The sequence below is a fragment of the Mesoplodon bidens genome (genome assembly GCF_964165515.1).
Source record: "Mesoplodon bidens genome assembly, chromosome: 9".
Classification (NCBI taxonomy): domain Eukaryota; kingdom Metazoa; phylum Chordata; class Mammalia; order Artiodactyla; family Ziphiidae; genus Mesoplodon; species Mesoplodon bidens.
In genome coordinates, this window is record NC_138166.1 from 15,415,267 (window position 1) to 15,434,950 (window position 19,684).

General features: G+C 40.8%; 1 protein-coding gene across 2 annotated transcripts in view; it reads right to left on the minus strand.

Annotated features, from left to right (window-relative positions):
* AMPH (amphiphysin) overlaps positions 1 to 19,684 on the minus strand; it is a gene marked incomplete at its 3' end in the record, with an annotated part of 172,357 nt that overhangs the window by 60,626 nt on the left and 92,047 nt on the right. For both annotated transcript variants that reach the window (XM_081244093.1, XM_081244092.1), the window contains exons 3-5: positions 15,090 to 15,140; positions 7,309 to 7,403; positions 4,102 to 4,197 (exon numbers count right to left, since the gene is read on the minus strand). In XM_081244093.1, coding sequence (XP_081100219.1) covers positions 4,102 to 4,197; positions 7,309 to 7,403; positions 15,090 to 15,140 — 242 coding nt within the window. The remainder of the gene's footprint in view (positions 1 to 4,101; positions 4,198 to 7,308; positions 7,404 to 15,089; positions 15,141 to 19,684) is intronic.

The window sequence follows — 19,684 nt, forward strand, 5'->3', positions numbered from 1 at the left end:
CACTTTGTTATAAAGCAGAAACTAACACACCATTGTAAAGCAGTTATACTCCAATAAAGATGTAAAAAAAAAAATGCGATGCATTAGCCCAGCAGAGTAGAGAGAAGGGTGCTAACAAGGTGACAAAGCTCATGACTTTCAGCAGACATCTGTTACCTTCCAAGGAGCACTGCCCCTTGAGGTAGTGGCCTTGTGTAACTCTGTGAAAACTTTTACAAAACTCTGCTTTGTGAACTTGGTCGGGGGTGGGGAGGTTGTCCTTTAGTATCTTCCAAAAAAGCAAATCTTGATGCTCTGAAGATAAACTTGATTTTCGGAAGGAGCCAAAATTCAACTACTTCCAAGCCTGGGAACAGTGCACTGGATCATCTTATTTTTTGTTCAAAAACAAGAAGTGAAGTAAATAATGTGAGTCATTTTCTTGTGTAACTGACAAGTCAATTACAGAGTACAGCTTACCATATGGTAGAAGGGACATGTTGAAGGTCATCACTCATTTTGATGCATATATTTTTGTGTTGGCAAAACATATCAATCTTATTGCCTTACCTATCTGATATTTGGGAAACCTGAAAAAAGAACCACATCTCCTAAGAAAGGGTAGAGTTAATACACTATAGCTTTCACATGGAAAATGATACAATTCTGATTTAATCATCCAATAGTAAATTTTATTAAATAAATTTACTAGCTTAATCGTAAATAGTTTAATTAAATGGCTTTTAAATATTTACTTATTTTAGTTATTTATTTATTGTTATTATTTTTGGCTGTGTTGGGTCTTAGTTGCAGAGCTTGGGCTTCTCTCTAGTTGTGGCGTGTGGGTTTTCTCTCTCTAGTTGTGGTGCTTGGGCTCCAGAGCACGTGGGCTCTGGAGCTGTGGGATCTTAGTTCCCTGACCAGGGATCGAACTTGTGTTCCCTGCATTGGGAGGTGGATTCTTTACCACTGGACCACAAGGGAGGTCTCAATTAAAGGGTTTAATTAAAAGTTCTTCAGATTCCCCACTATGCATTGACCGTATGCAGTGAAGAAAGTAATTTACTAAATTTTTAAAAAATTTCAACAATAACTCCAAGTTGGAATTCATTTTGGCCCACTGCTGTAAATATATGCTTAATGGCTCATGCACAGCTGCCAAGATAAAATCTAAACTTCATTTTACAATAACTGCTAACAGCTGTAAGCCTGTGTAGGTTGGGGACAAGCTGGCTCTTATTACAACATTGATTTTAGACATCAGTGCTGCACAACAAAAACTGTAACACCAGGTGCCCTGACAATCACAGCTGGAAAAGTCAAACACCATTCCCTCATGAATGGTACTGCATAGCCCTTGCTGATGGGCTGCAGTCAACATTTGGAAATTTGCCTAACCATGCACACCCTGTTGATGTTAATGAGTCAAGGAAGTCAACTGTGTTCCAGGCTTTGAAAATGCTCCACTGTATTTTTAATCATAATCCTCCTTTTCATCAATAACCTATTCACTACATAATCTCTCAGCACTCACTTTATGAAGTGAGAGTCTGTATCCACATCAAACTTCCGTCCATTGAGTAAGAGGCACAACATCTGTGTATGTTCACAGAAGAAAAGTCTTTCAATGATTAGAAACAGCTATCCCAACTGCTCTCCAACCCCAGATTGTTTCCTTTCCAAGTTAAACACTGCTATTTCCTTCACTGTTCACCATATGAAATGGTTTTACAATTGTCTATCTTGGTTGAAACCCTATGTGTGTGCTCTAATATTCTGAATGTGACTTCAGAGGAATAGAGAGAGAGATTATGTAGGCTCTTTCCATGAAGCAGGTAAAACCATGATGCAGGTAAAACCATATTTCATTTATCTTCAGGGAATCCAGCTAGATAACATGATTCCAAATCTCTCATGTAAGATGTTTCAGTAACTGGAGGTTCATCATTGTGTGTGACCTCAACCATGGACACCATGGACCACAGGAAAAGAACTGCTTAAACAGAATAAAAGGACTTCCCTGGTGGCACAATGGTTAAGAATCCGCCTGCCAATGCAGGGGGCACGGGTTCGAGCCCTGGTCTGGGAAGATCCCATATGCCGTGGAGCAACTAAGCCCTTTCACAACTACTAAACCCACGTGCCATAACTACTGAAGCCCATGTGCCTAGAGCCTGTGCTCCGCAACAAAAAGAAGCCACTGCAATGAGAAGCCCGCACTCAGCAACGCAGACCCAATGCACCCAAAATTAAATTAATTAATTAATTAATTAATTTAAAAATAGAATAAAAGTTCCACTGAGTGTTTCAACAAACTGAAAAGACTAACCAACACAATCCATCATGAGTTTATTTTAATCTCTCTGTTTCAACAAAGGTACTTCTGTAGGTCTTCTGAAATTTTACGCTCCTAGAGAGAATGGTCAATTTCCAAATAGCTATTGCTGGGCAGTATCATAACAAATAACAAATAACAAACAGATCCTTCACACATTTTTGATGATACTAAGTTTTTGTTCCTGAAGCTCAACAACTTTTCAAATGTATTCTCCTGTAGTCAATCACAGCCTTTATTTGCTTATCTAAGTTGTACTACCAAATATTATATGAATAATTTAGACAAGTTGCGAGGTTCTTTGAAATTTTCAAGTAGGAAGACAAACGTTTCTTTTACCTAATTTATTAGGAATTGATTTCTATGGAGACTGAATTACCACGCAATAAACAGTATTCTAAAGCGTGATAATAATTCTGAGACTGTTTGCTCCACAAATGCTGCAAATTCCAAGACAAAATGTCAATGCCTATCAAATCATCTGAAGATATCTCAAAACACTTTCCCTGTGTACAGAATTATAATTTTTTTAAAAATTGTTTAATTTCTCAGAAAAATTTTAAAACTGACTTAATACCTTTCCAAATTAAGATGTAGCTATACAATGACTCGGTAAAGCATTCTGCTGCCTATTATGATAACATCACCTAGAATTCGTCATTTGGATTTGTTCTCTGGGACATTTTGCCAACAAGGCTAATGTGTCCAGTCTGATCAACTTAGGTTTTTGTCTGGTGCCTCTGGTGTCCCAAAACACACTTCGGGTGTTGGCCATCTAGCATTAGGCATTCTGTGTGAGACTGAGGAAACGAACGTCATTGATAGGAGTATAGTTTTGGCCAAGAAGCTTCACTGTGTTTCACGGCCAAGGGCGGTGCACATTATTGCAGATAGTTTCCTGGTGTCTGGCAATGGCTATAAAGAAGGCCAGGTAAAAAATGGAACTTCACATCAGAGGTCACCTAGCAAGATACTGAAAATGCCCATGGACACTGGTCCATGGCCTCCTCGCTCTACAGGAAGGGCACATGGCTGTCTTACCTAGCAGTCCTCTTTGAGCTGGGAAAACAACTAGGGAGCACATCTATTAATGCTACCATTTGCTATATACAGCCGGGATGGTTTAAAGACCATCTATACCTTAAGAGTCAATTTCAAATCTGTGCTATTCAGTCCTTCACTTGTGTACTTTCCTTTCATTGACTCCAAGACATAAGAATAAGACAAATGTTTTAGACAAGATATTTTTAGATCCAGATGCAAATGTATTTGAAATGCTTACATCTTAAGAATTCAATGTGAACCTGAAAATTTCAAGGAGAGAAAAATATGCAGGTGTACTATGAACATACACAAAATAAACAGTAAGGAAAGGATCAGATTTTGCTCTCACATGTGTAATGAAGTTTCTCCTTTCCTCATGACCTTTGTTTATTCTAACGGAAATTCTTGCCAAATGCCATATAACCAAAAGGTTTGAACATAAAGAAGACTGGAATTTTTTGGTATCTCTGATTTATGATTTTCTATCTATAGGATTAAAAAGACTTCTGTAGAGAAATAAAAGCTGAAGCAGTTCATTAAAGGGGGAAATGTGATTTCTGGAACTATATTTCATTTTAAACTGTTAGGAACAGGATAAAAATCTCATGCTTAAATAAATGAAAAGTTATCAACTGTCTTTGATGTCAGCTTGAGCACTTTTAATTCTACTTATCTCTTGCCCATGTTTTAATAAGAACATGGGACCATTCAATTCTTCCCTTTATAGACACAGAATAAAATACCTTTATGTCAGGAAATTGGCCCAGATAGGTGTCCAGTGTCAGCAAGGACCCATCCACTAGTTTTTGATGGAAGTCTTCCCACAGCACATCACATTTCTGAAAGAAAAAGAGAATAAAGAGACAACTGCAGAATTATTTTAATTGGATAACTTTCACCAACTTCTAAAAAACCTGAAACTATAGAATTAAATAAGTTCTACTTCCCTGGCTAGTAAATGCTAGAAAAGTGTGGATTATTTAAAAATACAGTAATTTGGCTACCAGTTCTAATTTATAATATAGGCTACCTAAGGGCTCAGCTCATTTAAAAATGTGTTTCTGATTCCGAATTACTAAAGAATGTAGAAACTTCAAAAGGTCCCCAGATTCCTATAAATGGACTTTGGGGCTAGGAGTCTGTGAAGAATTCCACAAAGACGGTTTGCTTCTGAAGCAATCCATGAAATTAGAAACCACTCCAGACAAACAACAAACCATTGCTGAAGCCTCCACATGGAGCGCAGAAAATTTAGTCATACTGGGAAGGGCCCTACCATTTATGGAATATCAATTATGATAAACACAGTGAGTATTAGATATTATTATTATTCTTACTTCTATTACTGTCAAGGCATTGGGTTAAAAGCTGTATGTGTCTCTGTGTGTATGTGTGTATGTGTGATTTAATTCTCACAATAGCCTTATGAAGAAAGTCTCATTGTTGCCATTATACAGAAGATGATGCTGAAGTCCAGAGATGTTACATAATTTGGCTAAGGTCATGCAGCTGGTATATGACAGACTCTGGTTTCAACCCTTGAATCTGAAGCCCATGATCTGTCAATGACACCAGGCTGCCTCACCAGAACAGAGTTCATAGCCCAGCTGTGTGACTTTGGAGAACTGAACGTTCCTGAGTTTCAATTTCTCCAAGTATGTGAGTTGACAACATAAACTTGCTTCACAGAATCCCAGGCACGTGCACAAGAACGTCGTTCCATATTCCTCCCATCACTACATTGGGCGTCTCCTGACAATGCCTACCCTTTCTTTTTTCTTAGCAATAGAACGTCCAGTTTTAGCCAGGCACACAGCTGCCTAGGATACAGACCATACTTCCCAGCCTCCACTGCAGCCCAGTGTAGCCATGAGACTAAATTCTGCCAACGGGATGGACTTTCAGGAAGTGGCCCTAAAAGGAGGCTTGTCCTCCACGCTTCCTCCTTCTTGCTGACTGGAAGACAACAATGAGAGCTGATAGCCAGAGCTCAGAGTCATCTTGAACGTGGAGGTGGCAGCAGGGATGCAAAGACAGGTCCCTGATGCTCGTGGGTCCCCCATCCCACACCTGGGCTGCCAACCTCCAAGGTCGGTGATGGGAGAGAAGCTTCTCTCTTGTTGAAAACCACGTTTTAATGGTCGACTGGCTTCTCTTTTTCACACGTTAAAACCCAAGTCTAATTGTCATAGACCCTTATTAAGAATTTTATGCAGGGCTTCCCTGGTGGCACAGTGGTTGAGAGTCCATGCTCCCAATGCAGGGGACCCGGGTTCGATCCCAGGTCAGGGAACTAGATCCCACATGCAAGCCACGACTGAGAGTTCACATGTCACAACTAAGGAGCCCATGTGCTGCAACTAAGGAGCCCGCCTGCTGTATCTAAGACCCAGTGCAACCAAATAAATAAAGAATTAAAAAAAAGAATTTTATGCAAACAAAAAAATTTAAGTCCACCGTACAAAGAGGCTTATCTTATGATCTGAGCAGACCCCCTGAACATGCAGTGTCAGGTGCTTCCCCATCGAAAGATTCCAAAAATCCTGGCAGCCACGAGGATCAAGGTAGGACAGCAGCTGTTTCCTTAGGAATCAAGGTCAACAGTGGCATTTGCCATACACAGAATTGTAATGTGGTGTTCTGAAAAGCCATTCACACAAGTTTCTACCATTCCCTTAAAAATTCTTCTTTTCACAATGAAGTTTTAATTATACACCTCTAATCAGAAATTTACAAAATGAGTTAAGCCTTTAACAACACGCTGTTGAAACACAGCGTCTTTATATTTAAGAAACGTGAGAAGATGCAGTTCCTCAAAACTGCATTGGAAAATGGCGTGTGGAGGCTAGTTTTGCCTAATTCACATAGTGAAAGTTTTCAAAAGAGGTAACAGAGCTCACAAAGAGCTTTCTTCATAAATAGATCTCAGTTTCTATCACAGTCATAACAAGATTATGACTTGTGATCCATGTGGGGGTGTCAGAATTTTCGTGAAGCAGCCCAGGAAAGATGCTTACCCATCTTTCCAAAGGCTGCACAGATGATCAGCATGTCATGTACCAGACCCTTCCCTGAGTTGTGGCGGCCATATCTCTTAACTCTTCTGTGCCTCATGAGAAGCAACGAGCTCCCATGAAGTGGGCACGATGGCCAACCGTTCTTTGTTTTAACGAAGAGCTTGGACATGAGAAAACCCCTGACAGCAGGCTTCCTAAAGTCAGTAATAATCACACACACAGTGCACTAGGTCGAGGATGGTAATACACAGACTTTGTGTTATTAGGAGATACAATTATTACTCTCACTTCACCGATGAGGAACTAAAGCCCAAGAAGATTAAAGAACTCATCTGATGTCACAGCCCATTCCGCCTTCCTCAAAGCAACAATAACCACTTTCTCACTTCCCAGAGCCAGACAGCCCTGAGCTAGACGGCACATTTCAGGTGTTAAGACATGTCTAAGGACGAAGCCTTTCATTAGTTAAATTCCTATTAGCAGGCCCTGTCCTCGGCCCTGCAGAGCAGCGAATGGACCATCTGGTGGTAAAGTGAATGGGATGCTCTTCCCAGATCCTGTGCCTGCTTTCAAGGAGGGATGAGGAAGAAGGCGCAGTACATAAAATCAGGCCATGAGCCAGTTCTCCTACCGGAATGGGCTAAGAAGTATAGTAAAGGACCGACAAGTGCTATTCTTATGTTGAACAAAACCAATCTTTAAGCCACAGCTTTCTACCCAAGTGGCTTTATTATCATGTTCACTCCTCACTGCAAGTTTGGGTTGATCTGGATGGTGGAACTGCACAGTGCCTTCAGGGTACACGGTGTCCCCTCATGATTGGGGCCATGAAGTGGTGAGAGGGGGTCAGGGGATAGGCTGAGTGAGCAGGACATGGTGGGAACCTCACAGAAGTCACCCCGGGGCCTCTCACGTGCTGTGACCAGCTCTTACCTCGCCAACCATTTTCACATCTTCACGCCCGTACCAGTCGGGCTCGTAGACTTCATGCAGCGACTCGGTGAGCTTCATGGAAGCCTCTTGCATGCCTAGCATTGGAGAAAAACAACTCCTGTTAGAGAGAGGTAGGTGAGGAGTCTCTTCCTCCTTTCCCTGCTTTTCAAAGTGAGAGGAAAAATCTTGAATACTTGCTAATTGTTTAAGGAAAACCTGGGCAGGCACAATTGCTATTTGCACCTGTAGTCCTGATTCTGATTACAGTGTGCATTTTCTAGTATTTTCAGGATAAGGAAACATGCTGGGTCTTGAAAAAATCAACAAGGTGTTCTAGTCTAAAAACACCAATAATAATATGTCCTATTATGTGTGCTGCCACTTGCTAAATGGCATGAAACTGTAAATGTATGGGACACCTAGAATACTTACCTATAAAACTAAAGAGTTCTAAAACAATTAATACCAAATGACTTTAAATATTAGAAATAAAGCATTTGGGCGGTGGGGAAGCAGATAGAAGCAAAATCTATAGGATTTTCAGGCATCATTGAAAGGGCTTTAAGTGGCCTAAAAATTTTCAAAAGAAACAAGAAGTTGTTCTTTTTCCAATATTACTAAAAGCTTATACATACAGTTTTAAGTCAGAACTCTCAGAAAGCTTAGTGTTCTTAAGTCTATGGGTATTTTCAAAATTTTCATTAAGGTACAATTTGGTATGTTGCAAAAATACGGTTATTAATAATAGGAAAGATATAAAGTTTCCCAGTGCAACATGGTGATACAAAGTATCACGAAGTCTTTTCCAGACTCCCTTTGCCCCTCCTTCAGAACATGGAGGGTAAAGTGCGGATTGCTGTGGAGACAGCTCAGGGCTGGGGAGAGCAAAGTGGAGTCTTTGGCTGGTGACTTGGAGAAGCGCCTCTTTGGCACCAGACTCTCCCTCACAGCTGGAAGGTGAGACCTGACCGAGTTGGTGTCCTGGTCTTTGTCACTAGGGGATATGAAAAGGGGCTGGATAGAAGGAGAGGAGAGAAAAACCATAGTGCTGCCATTAAAAATAAAAGACACATAAACTTAATGCCAGCGAATCAAAGAGGGAAAGTTTTCTGTTAAACTGAAAGCTGCAACACTCTAGACTCACTCACATGCTTGCTGAATTTAAGACAGTCAGTTCTGGGTTCAACAGTGAGAGAAAAGGACAAAATAAAAGAAGATGGCTGAGGAGTTTGAAGGTTTTGAGCACAAGCTGCCTGTTCTCCTTGCTTGGCCCTCGCAATAAACCTTTCTCTGCTCTACAAAACAAAATAAAAAATAAAAAGAAGATGCCTGAAAGGATCAAAGTATATCCTCAAAGAGTCACACAATGGAATATTACTCAGCCACAAAAAAAGAATGAAATAACACCATTTGCAGCAACATGGATGGACTTAGAGATTATCATACTAAGTGAAGTAAGTCAGACAGAGAACTTCATATGATATCGCTTATAAAATGATACCAATGAATTTATTTACAAAACAGAAATAGACTCATAGACATAGAAAACAAACATATGGTTACCAAAGGGGAAAAGGGTCGGGGAGGGATAAATTAGGAGTTTGGGATTAAAATACACACACTACTATATATAAAATAGGACCTACTGTATAGCACAGGGAACTATACTCAATATCTTATAATAACCTATAATGGAAAAGAATCTAAAAAGTATATTTATATATATTTATATATATTATATATATAAAGTATATATATTTATATATATATATCACTTTGCTGTACCCCTGAAACTAACACATTGTAAATCAACTATATATCAATACCAATTTTAAAAAAATTAAATAAAATACTAGTCCCACCCCACAAAAAGAGTCAACATCTAATTTGCTATTTCATAATACTTTTCCGTGCTTTAGGCATAGACCATCCCCCTTTGTATTCCCCTTATAAGGTACAGATATATATTTGGTCTTTGCACATGAAAGGTATGAATGTGTTTTGGGGCCACAGGAAGTGTGAAAGCCTGTGACCCTCTCTCCATGAAGAGCACATCATTGAACATATTAAGGACGCCCCTTACAATGAGAGGTACAACCCACACCTGCTGAAATGACTTGGCAACCACGTGATGAAGCCCGGCAGGCTAAGGTAGGAAACAGCAGTGATGACTCAATTCTCTGGGAACTCTGATGAACTAGTGTCTTGTAAGTGTAGAGACAGGCAAAAAGTAATGCAAAAACCTGCATCCATCCCCTAGCATTTTGAATCCAAACAAGGAAGAATCTCTCTTGTGATGGTACATGTGGTCACCAGTGACATGGCAGGAACATTTATTTCAAGTGTCTATGTCTACCCCTCCCTAAGCAAATCAATACTAAGAAATATACCCTTCAAATTTATACCAAAAGTGAGTCATCAGTTAGAATTCTATAATTCAGATGCCAAAAGGCTTCTGAAGTTTTCTTTTAAATCTTTGCCTTGAGTCAGCTGGAAATTATAAACAGCTGTTTAGGTAGGTTCTTAATGTCTTAAGAGAAAGAAAGAAGAATATGGCATTGTAGGACAAAACCTTTGTGGTACAAAAGGAAACTGTGATGGATTTCCCTGGTGACGCAGTGGTTAAGAATCCGCCTGCCAATGCAGGGGACACGGGTTCGATCCCTGGTCCGGGAAGATCCCACATGCCATGGAGCAACTAAGCCCATGCACCACAACTACTGAGCCTGCACTCTAGAGCCCACGTGCCACAACTACTGAGCCCACACACCACAGCTACTGAGCCCACACACCACAACTACTGAGCCCACACGCCACAACTACTGAAGCCCGTGCACCTAGAGCCCGTGCTCCGCAACAAGAGAAACCACTGCAATGAGAAGCCCATGCACCACAACGAAGAGTAGCCCCCGCTTGCCACAACTAGAGAAAGCCCGTGCACAGAAATGAAGACCCAACACAGCCAAAATAAATAAATAAATAAATTAATTAATTAAAAATGAAACTGTGAATGTAAGTTTAAAATAAAATTATGTAAGGCCTTATCACTGAGGCGAAAAGCTCCATGTTTGCAGTAAATATTTCTATTAGCAGACAAAAATAACTACTAATTGCTGTGTGGATAAGTAGTGGTGTGGATAATTTGGAAAGAATCTATTTTGACAAAAAAATTGTCTCTGGAACACTCCATAGGAAGTACTCTGAGGGATACACAGGTGAACAAGACACAGCCTTGCTCTTAAAAGGCATAAAGATTGGCAGAGGCTTTAGGGATTTAGGATTTACTCTGCTGGCAGAGCATACGAGAAAGAAAAAAAAAGCTAAAACCCAAGTCCCCTTCAAAGTAATTGGGCACCGTTAAAGCAGAATAGATGCTAAGTTGAGGGAAGGGATGTGGGAACAGATGTATATGTATGACTGATTCACTTTGTTATAAAGCAGAAACTAATTAAAAAAATAAAAAAAATAAAAAAAACAGAAAAAAAAAGAATAGATGCTAAGTGACATTTAATAATATCTAATATCCAATATTTTCTTAAAAGATTAGTGGTTTCCAAAACTGTAAGACAAGTCTCAAACATCATATAGAGAAGAATGATTATTCTGGATGGGAATCACTTCCCTCTCATCAAAATTTTGGACCACCCTAGACCTCAGTTTTCTAACGTGTACATTATCAATAAATTACAGTGCATGTCATGTGTTGTAGTAAGAATAACATGAAATGAGGCCATAAAACGTTTATGTCAGTGCCTACCTACATGCTCAATAAATGTTAGCTATAATTATTATTAAACTATTAGCCTAGACTTCTAAGAAGTTTCCTAGCAGTTTCATTCCCCCTAGCCTGGATTCCACACGATCACAATAATTATTTCTAAAATGCTAATCTGATCATGTGACTCATTCCCTCACCTACAATAATGTAAGGACTCCCTTCTGCATTGACAGAATAAAACCCAATGCTTTTTCTACCTGGAAAGTCCTTCCAACATCAACCCCTTTCTCTGGCATATCTTATCACCTGATGACCACGTATGCCCCCTTCTTGGGTCCATTCAAGTGTAAGTTCCTTGAAAGGGCCATTCCTGACCTGGTCTCTCGTCCCTCAGCCAAGGTGGAGGGGGTCTCTCCTCTGTTGTGATAGCCCAGAATGCACACTTCTCTTAAACTACTTATTACTATGCATATCTGGCCTTCTTGTTTATTCAGCTTTCTCTACGGCTAGCTGCACGAGAGCAGACACTATGTCTTGTTCATCTCTGCATCTACATCTCCTAGAACAGTACCAGGACTGTAATTGAGGCTCAAGGCAATGTTGCTGCTAAAATGAATGCGAGCATACGATCTCCTGCAAAGCCCAAGCCGTCAGCAGAAATAATAAAGACCTACTGGAGTGAATACCACCCAGAGATTTAGTGATAATAAGATGAAGGGTAGAGCTCATTGAATCCAATTTCATAGAATCCCAGGAGTAGAGATTTTGGGGGACTTCAGAGCCGCTTTACACATGAGGTAGTTGACAGGCTTGGTGATTTTCCCACACTTGCCTCTGGGACCAGACCCAGGGCCCATCACTCCGCTGGGTGAGATCTCATTCCTCTGTAATGCTGCCTGTATTAAGCTGTACCATGAGTTAGCTAGAGCTCTTCTTGTGAAAACCAGAAAAATGGGCCATGAAAGCGCTTTGAAAATGCAAATTACGATCGACTTAATGCATAACCCTTGTCTTTAAGTGTGTTCCCCAAACTCAAATTTTGCCCTAAGGAATGCTAATTCTTTGTCAGACTTTGAGAAGAAAAAGGCATTCTACAGTTAAATCAGTGGAAAATGCCGCCTACCCCATAGGCCATGGGAGCTTAGTTGTATTAGCATATTAAGGGCTCTGATAAACGCTGTAGTAACCTGTTTAAAAATTATTCCAACCAGCCTCAGCCAAAGTAATCTAAACAGAGGTCTCTCTCATGGAATATCATTTGTTAACACCACTCAGTCAGCAAAATGTGTGGAGGAAAGCTGGTAGAGGGTCCTCCCTCCTTCTTATGGAGATGTGGCCATTAGAAGTGGGATGCAGGGCACAGTCTGATGGAAGAGTTGCTTGGATGCTCCACCCAATGTCTCTCTGGAGCCAACTCTTCACTCAGTGGATTATCCTTCTAGACCACGTTAAGGAAAAGAATTAAGTCAGTCTTTTTAAACAGCATTATCCATACTAGGGCAGTAAAATAAACCGAAATATATAGACTTGGAAAAGAGATCTAAGTCACTCATTCATTCAACAGATGAATCCACTTCTTTTTAATCAGCTAACAAACAGAAAATACTGTGTTTAAAATAATATGTGACTTCTTGTGTTCAAATCTTGAATCAATAATGAAAGAAATACCTAGAGTGCCTTCTATTTTCTGACCAAACTGTTATAAATACTTGAGGTTAATTTTTTTAGAGCAGTCAATTATGTGCTCGCTGTATTGTGGAAGTTAAATTCTCTGAGGTTTACCTCTTTGCAAAGGCAAAATAAGGCTAATGTCATTTAGTCTGCACTGGACGGTAACAAAGAGATAACATGGCTAAAATGCTTAGTACACAGCCTAGCACATAGTAAGTGCTCATTAAAAAGCAACAGAGGTAAGTTGTCATTACTCCATTCTACAGATGAACTCTAATTTATGAAACTAATGCAATAGTGATGGCCATATAGCTCAACGGCAGTACAAGGAAACAGCAAGGCCTCAGGAGACACACAGACCAGTCTATGTATCGTAGCCATATTGTTTAATAAGCCCATGACCCTAGACAAGCTATTTAACCCCTGTGTGCCTGGCTTTTCTTACCTATAAGATGAAGATGATAAAAGTACCTGCCTCATAGAGTTGTCACGAGAACTGAAATTATATGGCTGGTATATCAAAGCTTAAATACATTTTAGTTTAAAAATTACTTTCACTAATTTTTATTATCATGACTAACTTTTAATTAAGATTTTCATTATTTCATTATGTAACCATACCTCTGTAATCAACTGCATACATACACATTGAAACTGTTAAGAATAAATTCTTGGAAATGAAACTGCTGTATCAAAAGGCATGCCAGGGACTTCCTGGTGGCACAGTGGTTAAGAGTCCACCTTTCCATGCAGGGGACACGGGTTCGAGAACTGGTCCGGGAAAATCCTACATGCCGCGGAGCAACTAAGCCCGTGTGCCACAACTACTGATCCTGCGCTCTAGAGCCCGTGAGACACAACTACTGATCCTGTGTGCCACAACTACTGAAGCCCACGCACTTAGAGCCCATGCTCCGCAACAAGAGAAGCCACCACAATGAGAAGCTCACACACTGCAATGAAGAGCAGCCCACGCTTGTCACAACTAGAGAAAGCCCGCGTGCAGCAATGAAGACCCAACGCAGCCAAAAATAAATAATAAATAAATAAATAAATAAATAAAGGCATGCCAAAAAAAAATACACATTTAAAGACCTTTGCCAAATCGCTCTCTAGGAAAGCTATCTTACTAGCAATGTACAGAAGGGGTCCATTTCCCACACAGCTCTGCCAACGCTAGGTATTATGGGTTTTTTTTTTTTAACGTCTTTGAACATTTGGAAGAAAAATAACAGCTTCTTCCTTTTGATTTTATTTAATATTCTTTGATTACTCAGGATAAGCATTTTCCACATTTATTACCCATTGACAGATCTTCTTTGGCTAATTTCCTCTTCATATGTTCTACTCGGTTTTTCCTTTGATCAACTGATCTTCATTTAGTTTACTTACTGAGCTCTTTATATCCTGGTTCACTTTCATTAAAATATGTTGTCAAAATAATTTTTTTAACATTTTATATATGTATGAGGTCAAACCTCTCAAACTTTCCCTTTACGGTTTCTGCGTTTTGGCTTAGCCTTGTAAAGACCCTGTCACCCAAGGCTGGAGACTAAGTCTACTGTATTTTATTCTGGTACTTGAGAGCATCTCTTTGTATACATATTTCAATCTTCACTATATTCGGAATGGAGGAGGAGGGAGTAAAGAGTGAGGTTGGGAATCTCACTTTTTTCTGAGTGTTTGGCCAGTTTACCCAAGACTCATTGACAGATGATCCATTCTCTCCCCACTAATCTCAAAATCTGCCTTATCATCCATCACATCCGTGGTTGCACTTGGATCTGACTCAGTGCAGGGGGCTGGACAGCGGACGGCCGGCAGAGATGGACACACACCCCCATCACTCTCCCTGCCCTCCATCACCAGCCTCATTTCTTTGCCTTGAATATCCTGAGACTAGAAATCAGCGCCAGAGCCTCTCTGTCCCCCTACAGTGGCAGGGCTGCAGGTGCAGCTGGTCCCCACAAGTCACAGGCAGTCCAGGGCCATGCTTCCTGCTAACCCTGCTACCATCCCTCGCCCCCTCCAGCTAGAAGGCTTGTGTGTAAGTCTGTGAGCATCCAGCTCTTGGGACATACTCTCCCCTGGGATAAAATCGGCTGCAAGGTCTCAAGCTCACTCTATCTAACAACTCTTCCTAGAAAGCTGTAGGACGTGGGAGGCACCTATTCCTAGTTTCCAGCATAAGGGCAGACGCATTTGTTCCTTGTGTATTCTGATTATCATTTCAATGGGAATTGGGGAGTGGGTGGAATGCAACACCTGTGCTCGAGTACCCATCCGGCCAGAAAGCCAAATGGCTGTATAATTAACACTCAATCTTGCTACTCCTGAATTCCAAGAACAACCTGTGCTTGGTAACATGCAGTAAACAACTCATACAAATTACCTTTGATAGCTGCTAAATATCCTCGGAGTTCTCGCTGAAGTCTGGTACCCTCTGCCTGAAAACACACAAACACAGAGATGCTAAGCATCTTGTCTGTATCTTGCATGCAAACATGTACAAAACAATAAGTCTAGAGTTATTTTCGCCAGAAGCTCATTCTTGAAAGAACATAAATATGTGGACACGGACTAAACAAGATGCCCATCACTCTAGATATGTACAGAGATTTTACTCAGCCTAAAAAGGAAAAGGAGAGGGACCTCCCTGGTGGTCCAGTGGGTAAGACTCCACACTCCCAATGTAGGGGGCCTGGGTTCGATCCCTGGTCGGGGAACTAGATCCCGCATGCATGCCGCAACTAAGAAGTCCGCATGCCGCAACTAAGACCCGGCACAGCCTAAATAAATAAATAAATATTTAAATATTTTTTAAAGAAAGAAAAGAAAAGGAGAAGGCAAGTAAGACTTTGCTTAGAAACTGTGACCCACCATACAGCAGTTCTATACATTCAAGAGCTACTAAGTCTCTAAATTTTGACATGTAGGTTACAATGGTTGGAAACTGATCACCACTGTTCACTGTTTAATATGGTAGCTACTAGCCCCAAGTGGCCAGAGATTTAGTGCCAAAAAACATATATATCTCATTAATATATTCTACACTGACTGTATATTAATACAATATTTTGGATATACTGAGTTAGATAAACTATATTAAGACTCATTTCATCTCTTTCTTTTCACTTTTTAAAAATTAAAGTATAGTTGATTTATAATACTGTGTTAGTTTCAGGTGTACAGCATCTTTCACTTTTTAAAATACATTAGAAAATTTTAAATTATGAATGTGGTTTGCATTGTGTTTCTATTGGACATCACCAAAATAGAGAAATTGTTCAATTGTAAATGTTGGCCCATGAACACTTGTTCTGGTTTGGATTGCACTTAGAAACTCTACGACTCTGAGACTAGGATTAGATTTTAGTCTGGAGTTACCCCAGGAAATGTTGATGGTAGTGTGGAGAAGTGAAGCAGGTAAGGAAAGACAGTCAACGCAGAGTGCATTAGCAAGCAAGCTTCTGCAGTGGGCAGCCCCGCCTTAACCCCGTTAGGGAACTCTGGGAGACAGACTCAAACACCCTAGAGATATCCTAACCGAGCGGCAAGGGAGCTGGGGCATTTATGCATCAACTCCTGCCAATCATTGGCTGCTTCTGGGGGACATTAATTCCCCATTATGTCCATGTAGGGGCAGATAGGTCTCCGGAACCACAGAAAGCCCTCGGGCAAAGAGCTCTGATGCTGGAAGCTGCAAGTCAGTCTACTGGGCTCAGAAAAGGTAGGTGCTAGGGGCATACATCTGGGCACCTACAGTGTTGCCTATGATACTGCAACTGAACACATTAAAAATACATGCATCTTAATTGCATAATCATTTAACAAAAGTGAAAAGAGCAAGCATACAGAATGACTCCACCTTGAAAATTAATACTATAGCAACTGTTTTACAACTCTAACTTGATAGTTAATAATACACCCACTAATATAGCAACTATAATAGTCACATTCAATTCAACGAGCATTTGTTAGTATTTACCAAAAAGGGAGAGGGGATGAAGGCAAAAAAAACTTATGTCCTTCAGACACTTCCCTGGTGGTCCAGTGGTAAAGAATCCACCCTGTAATGCAGGGGATGAGGGTTCGATCCCTGGTCAGGGAACTAAGAGCTCACATGCTGCGGGGCAACTAAGCCCGCATGCCACAACTACTAAGCTTGCGCACCTCAACTAGAGAGCCTGCATGCCACAAACTACAGAGCCCACATGCCCTGGAGACTGCACGCCACAACTACAGAGCGCACGCGCCCTGGAGCCTGTGTGCCACAACTAGAGAAGGGAAAACCTGCAGGGCACAACTAGAAAGAAGCCTGCACGCCATAATGAAAGATCCCACGTGCCCCAACTAAGACCCGATGCAGCCAAAAATAAATAAATTAATTAAAAAAAAACTAAACTCTTAAAATAAACGTCTTTCAATAAATTACAATCTAGTAGAGGAACTAAAATATCTATACGAAAAATTGCATTGCAAGGCAGATTATACTTAACTCTGAAACACCATCCAAAGTGTTTGGGGGTACAATGCAAAGCCAAAATGCCCAGCACATTTAAAAATAGATAGTGATTAATACAAATAAACTCTGGGGACTTCCCTGGTGGTCCAGTGGCTAAGACTCCACACTCCCAATGCAGGGGGCCCAGGTTCGATCCCTCGCCAGGGACCTAGATCCCACATGCTGCAACTAAAGAGGTCGCATGCCGCAACTGAGAAGAGTCTGCGTGCCACAGCTACAGGTCCCAAATGCCTCAACTAAGACCCGGCACAGCCAAACAAATAAAAATAAATAAATAAATAAATATAAAAAAAATACAAACTTTGAAAAGAAGTGTTTAAGACTATGCTGGACTCCAAAATAAATTCTGGAAAAGAATATTTTCCTGTACCTTATAGTGCAGGTATAGTGACATTATTTCTATAAAGTCTATGTAAAGCTCAGGTGAGGTTTTCTTTACCTGCCTTAAGCTCAGACTGTTTTCGCAACTCTGTAAATCCAGGTACCACCAGATGAAAGCTTAGAGTTAATTCATTTGTTGGCACATATGAACTTCAACCAGAATGGTGCTATACAGAATGGCAAAACAGAAATCTTCAAAGTTCTAAACAACTGACTCCCTTTCTTGTGGCTCAGCATGGCTTAAAATCAAAACTAAGTTTCCTTTGCCTTGCTGAGCCATTCAGAAATACAGTGTGAAAGCAAACTACTACAAGCTAGATTAAAAAAAAAACTAACCATAGTGGATTTCCCAAACATCAAAGTATAGTGTAAAACTGTAGGCAAAGGATGAGGAGAATGAAGAAAAATGCTAATGATAAACACTCGGGTAAAGGTAGAAGATAAGAAGGATCCAGAGAAGAAACAGGTAGAATCAGGCCAAGGTCCCCAACACGAACAGGCAAAGAATTTGGGGAAAAAAGAAGTCATTCTTTCCCCTATTGATTATCTATTTTGGGACAGATACGGTGTAAGATTCTGAGTATATACAAAGCTGAAAAGACATTGTTTGGGGAGATTTTATTATTGTCACATCTACACTGCATCTCCCTAGCAGATGTGTTTTGGGGGGAGGATTACACTTCCTGCCCCATCAGCATCAAGCTTGGTTGTGGGACTTGGCTAATGAAATGTGAGTGGAAGAGCCATGTGCTACTTCTGAGCAGAAGATGTAAGAGCCATCACACACTCCTACCATTTCCTTTCCCTCTACCATGCGCCCCATAATGTTCCAGATAGGGGTTGCTTCTCCAGCCTGGATCTCAGAGCAAAGGGAAGATGAAATGGGCAGCTACCGTGCACATTTTCAGGAGCGAGAAACAAACCTGTGCTTAAAAGCCACCAAAGTATTGCTCCCACAGCATGACCTGCCCTAAACAGCCTGATACAATGGTGCACCGTCAAGAGTAGAAACGCAGAAAGATGGAGTAGCCTGAAATCTAACAACAACAACAAGAAGCCAGTGGAGTTACTGAGCAGAAGAGCATTAAAGGCACTTACAGAGACATTTCAGAAAGGAAATCAAATTGGAAACAAAGTGGATGATTTGGCAAATGGGAGCCTGAGTGGTGGCCGAGTGATTGAAAGAGGTACAATGGTACCGAGAGAGGACAGCAGGCCACAATCATTTGTCCCAACAGACGGCAGATAATTTAGAGAGAATAATATGTGAAATCAGACATGTGATTTACCCAGACAGATCTAGATCCAGACCGATCTAAAGCCTACAGCCCTGAAAGAGGCAATTAGGAGGGTTTGGCTCCCCTAAGGCCATGTTTTTCAAAATAGGTAAGTGTAGACCTTAGAGGTACTTAATGATTTGTCAAGCACACTTACAGCCACAAAATAAACCTAAAGCATCTCGCTGGAATATCAATTTATTGAGATTAGAGGGGGACGAATGGAGAAATCATTATTTTACCACCACTAAGCCACCTGTTATGATGTAAAATGAAAAACTGCATAGAGGTGAAACAGAACTTCACAGATGTCTCCTGCTTTCAGATGTCTGCTCTAAGACTCTGCTCTATTACTGTTCCTGCTCCTTCCCTGGAAAAGTGCAAGAAGCACTTAGCTCAGGCAGGGCTCACATCTCACCCAGAAGGATGCTTTCCCCTCAGGAACTAATACAGAGCCAACCACAGTTACTGATGGTTTTGAGTCACACCGATTGCTCAGAGTACCTGGAAACAGCGAAAGAGTAGGGTGGAAAGGCATTCTTTTCCCAAATATTTACAAAATAAAGCATGTCAAATTAAGCCCACAATTAAGTCATTGCCTTTTCTTTCAAGAAAAGTACAAGAAAGAGAATGAAATATTCAGGCTCCAATCTATACACTGCATTCATCTAGCCCAACAATAAACTTTTTTAAAAATAAAATAAGCATCCCAGGGGCTTCCCTGGTGGTGCAGTGGTTGAGAGTCCGCCTGCCAATGCAGGGGACGCGGGTTCGTGCCCCAGTCCGGGAAGATCCCACATGCCG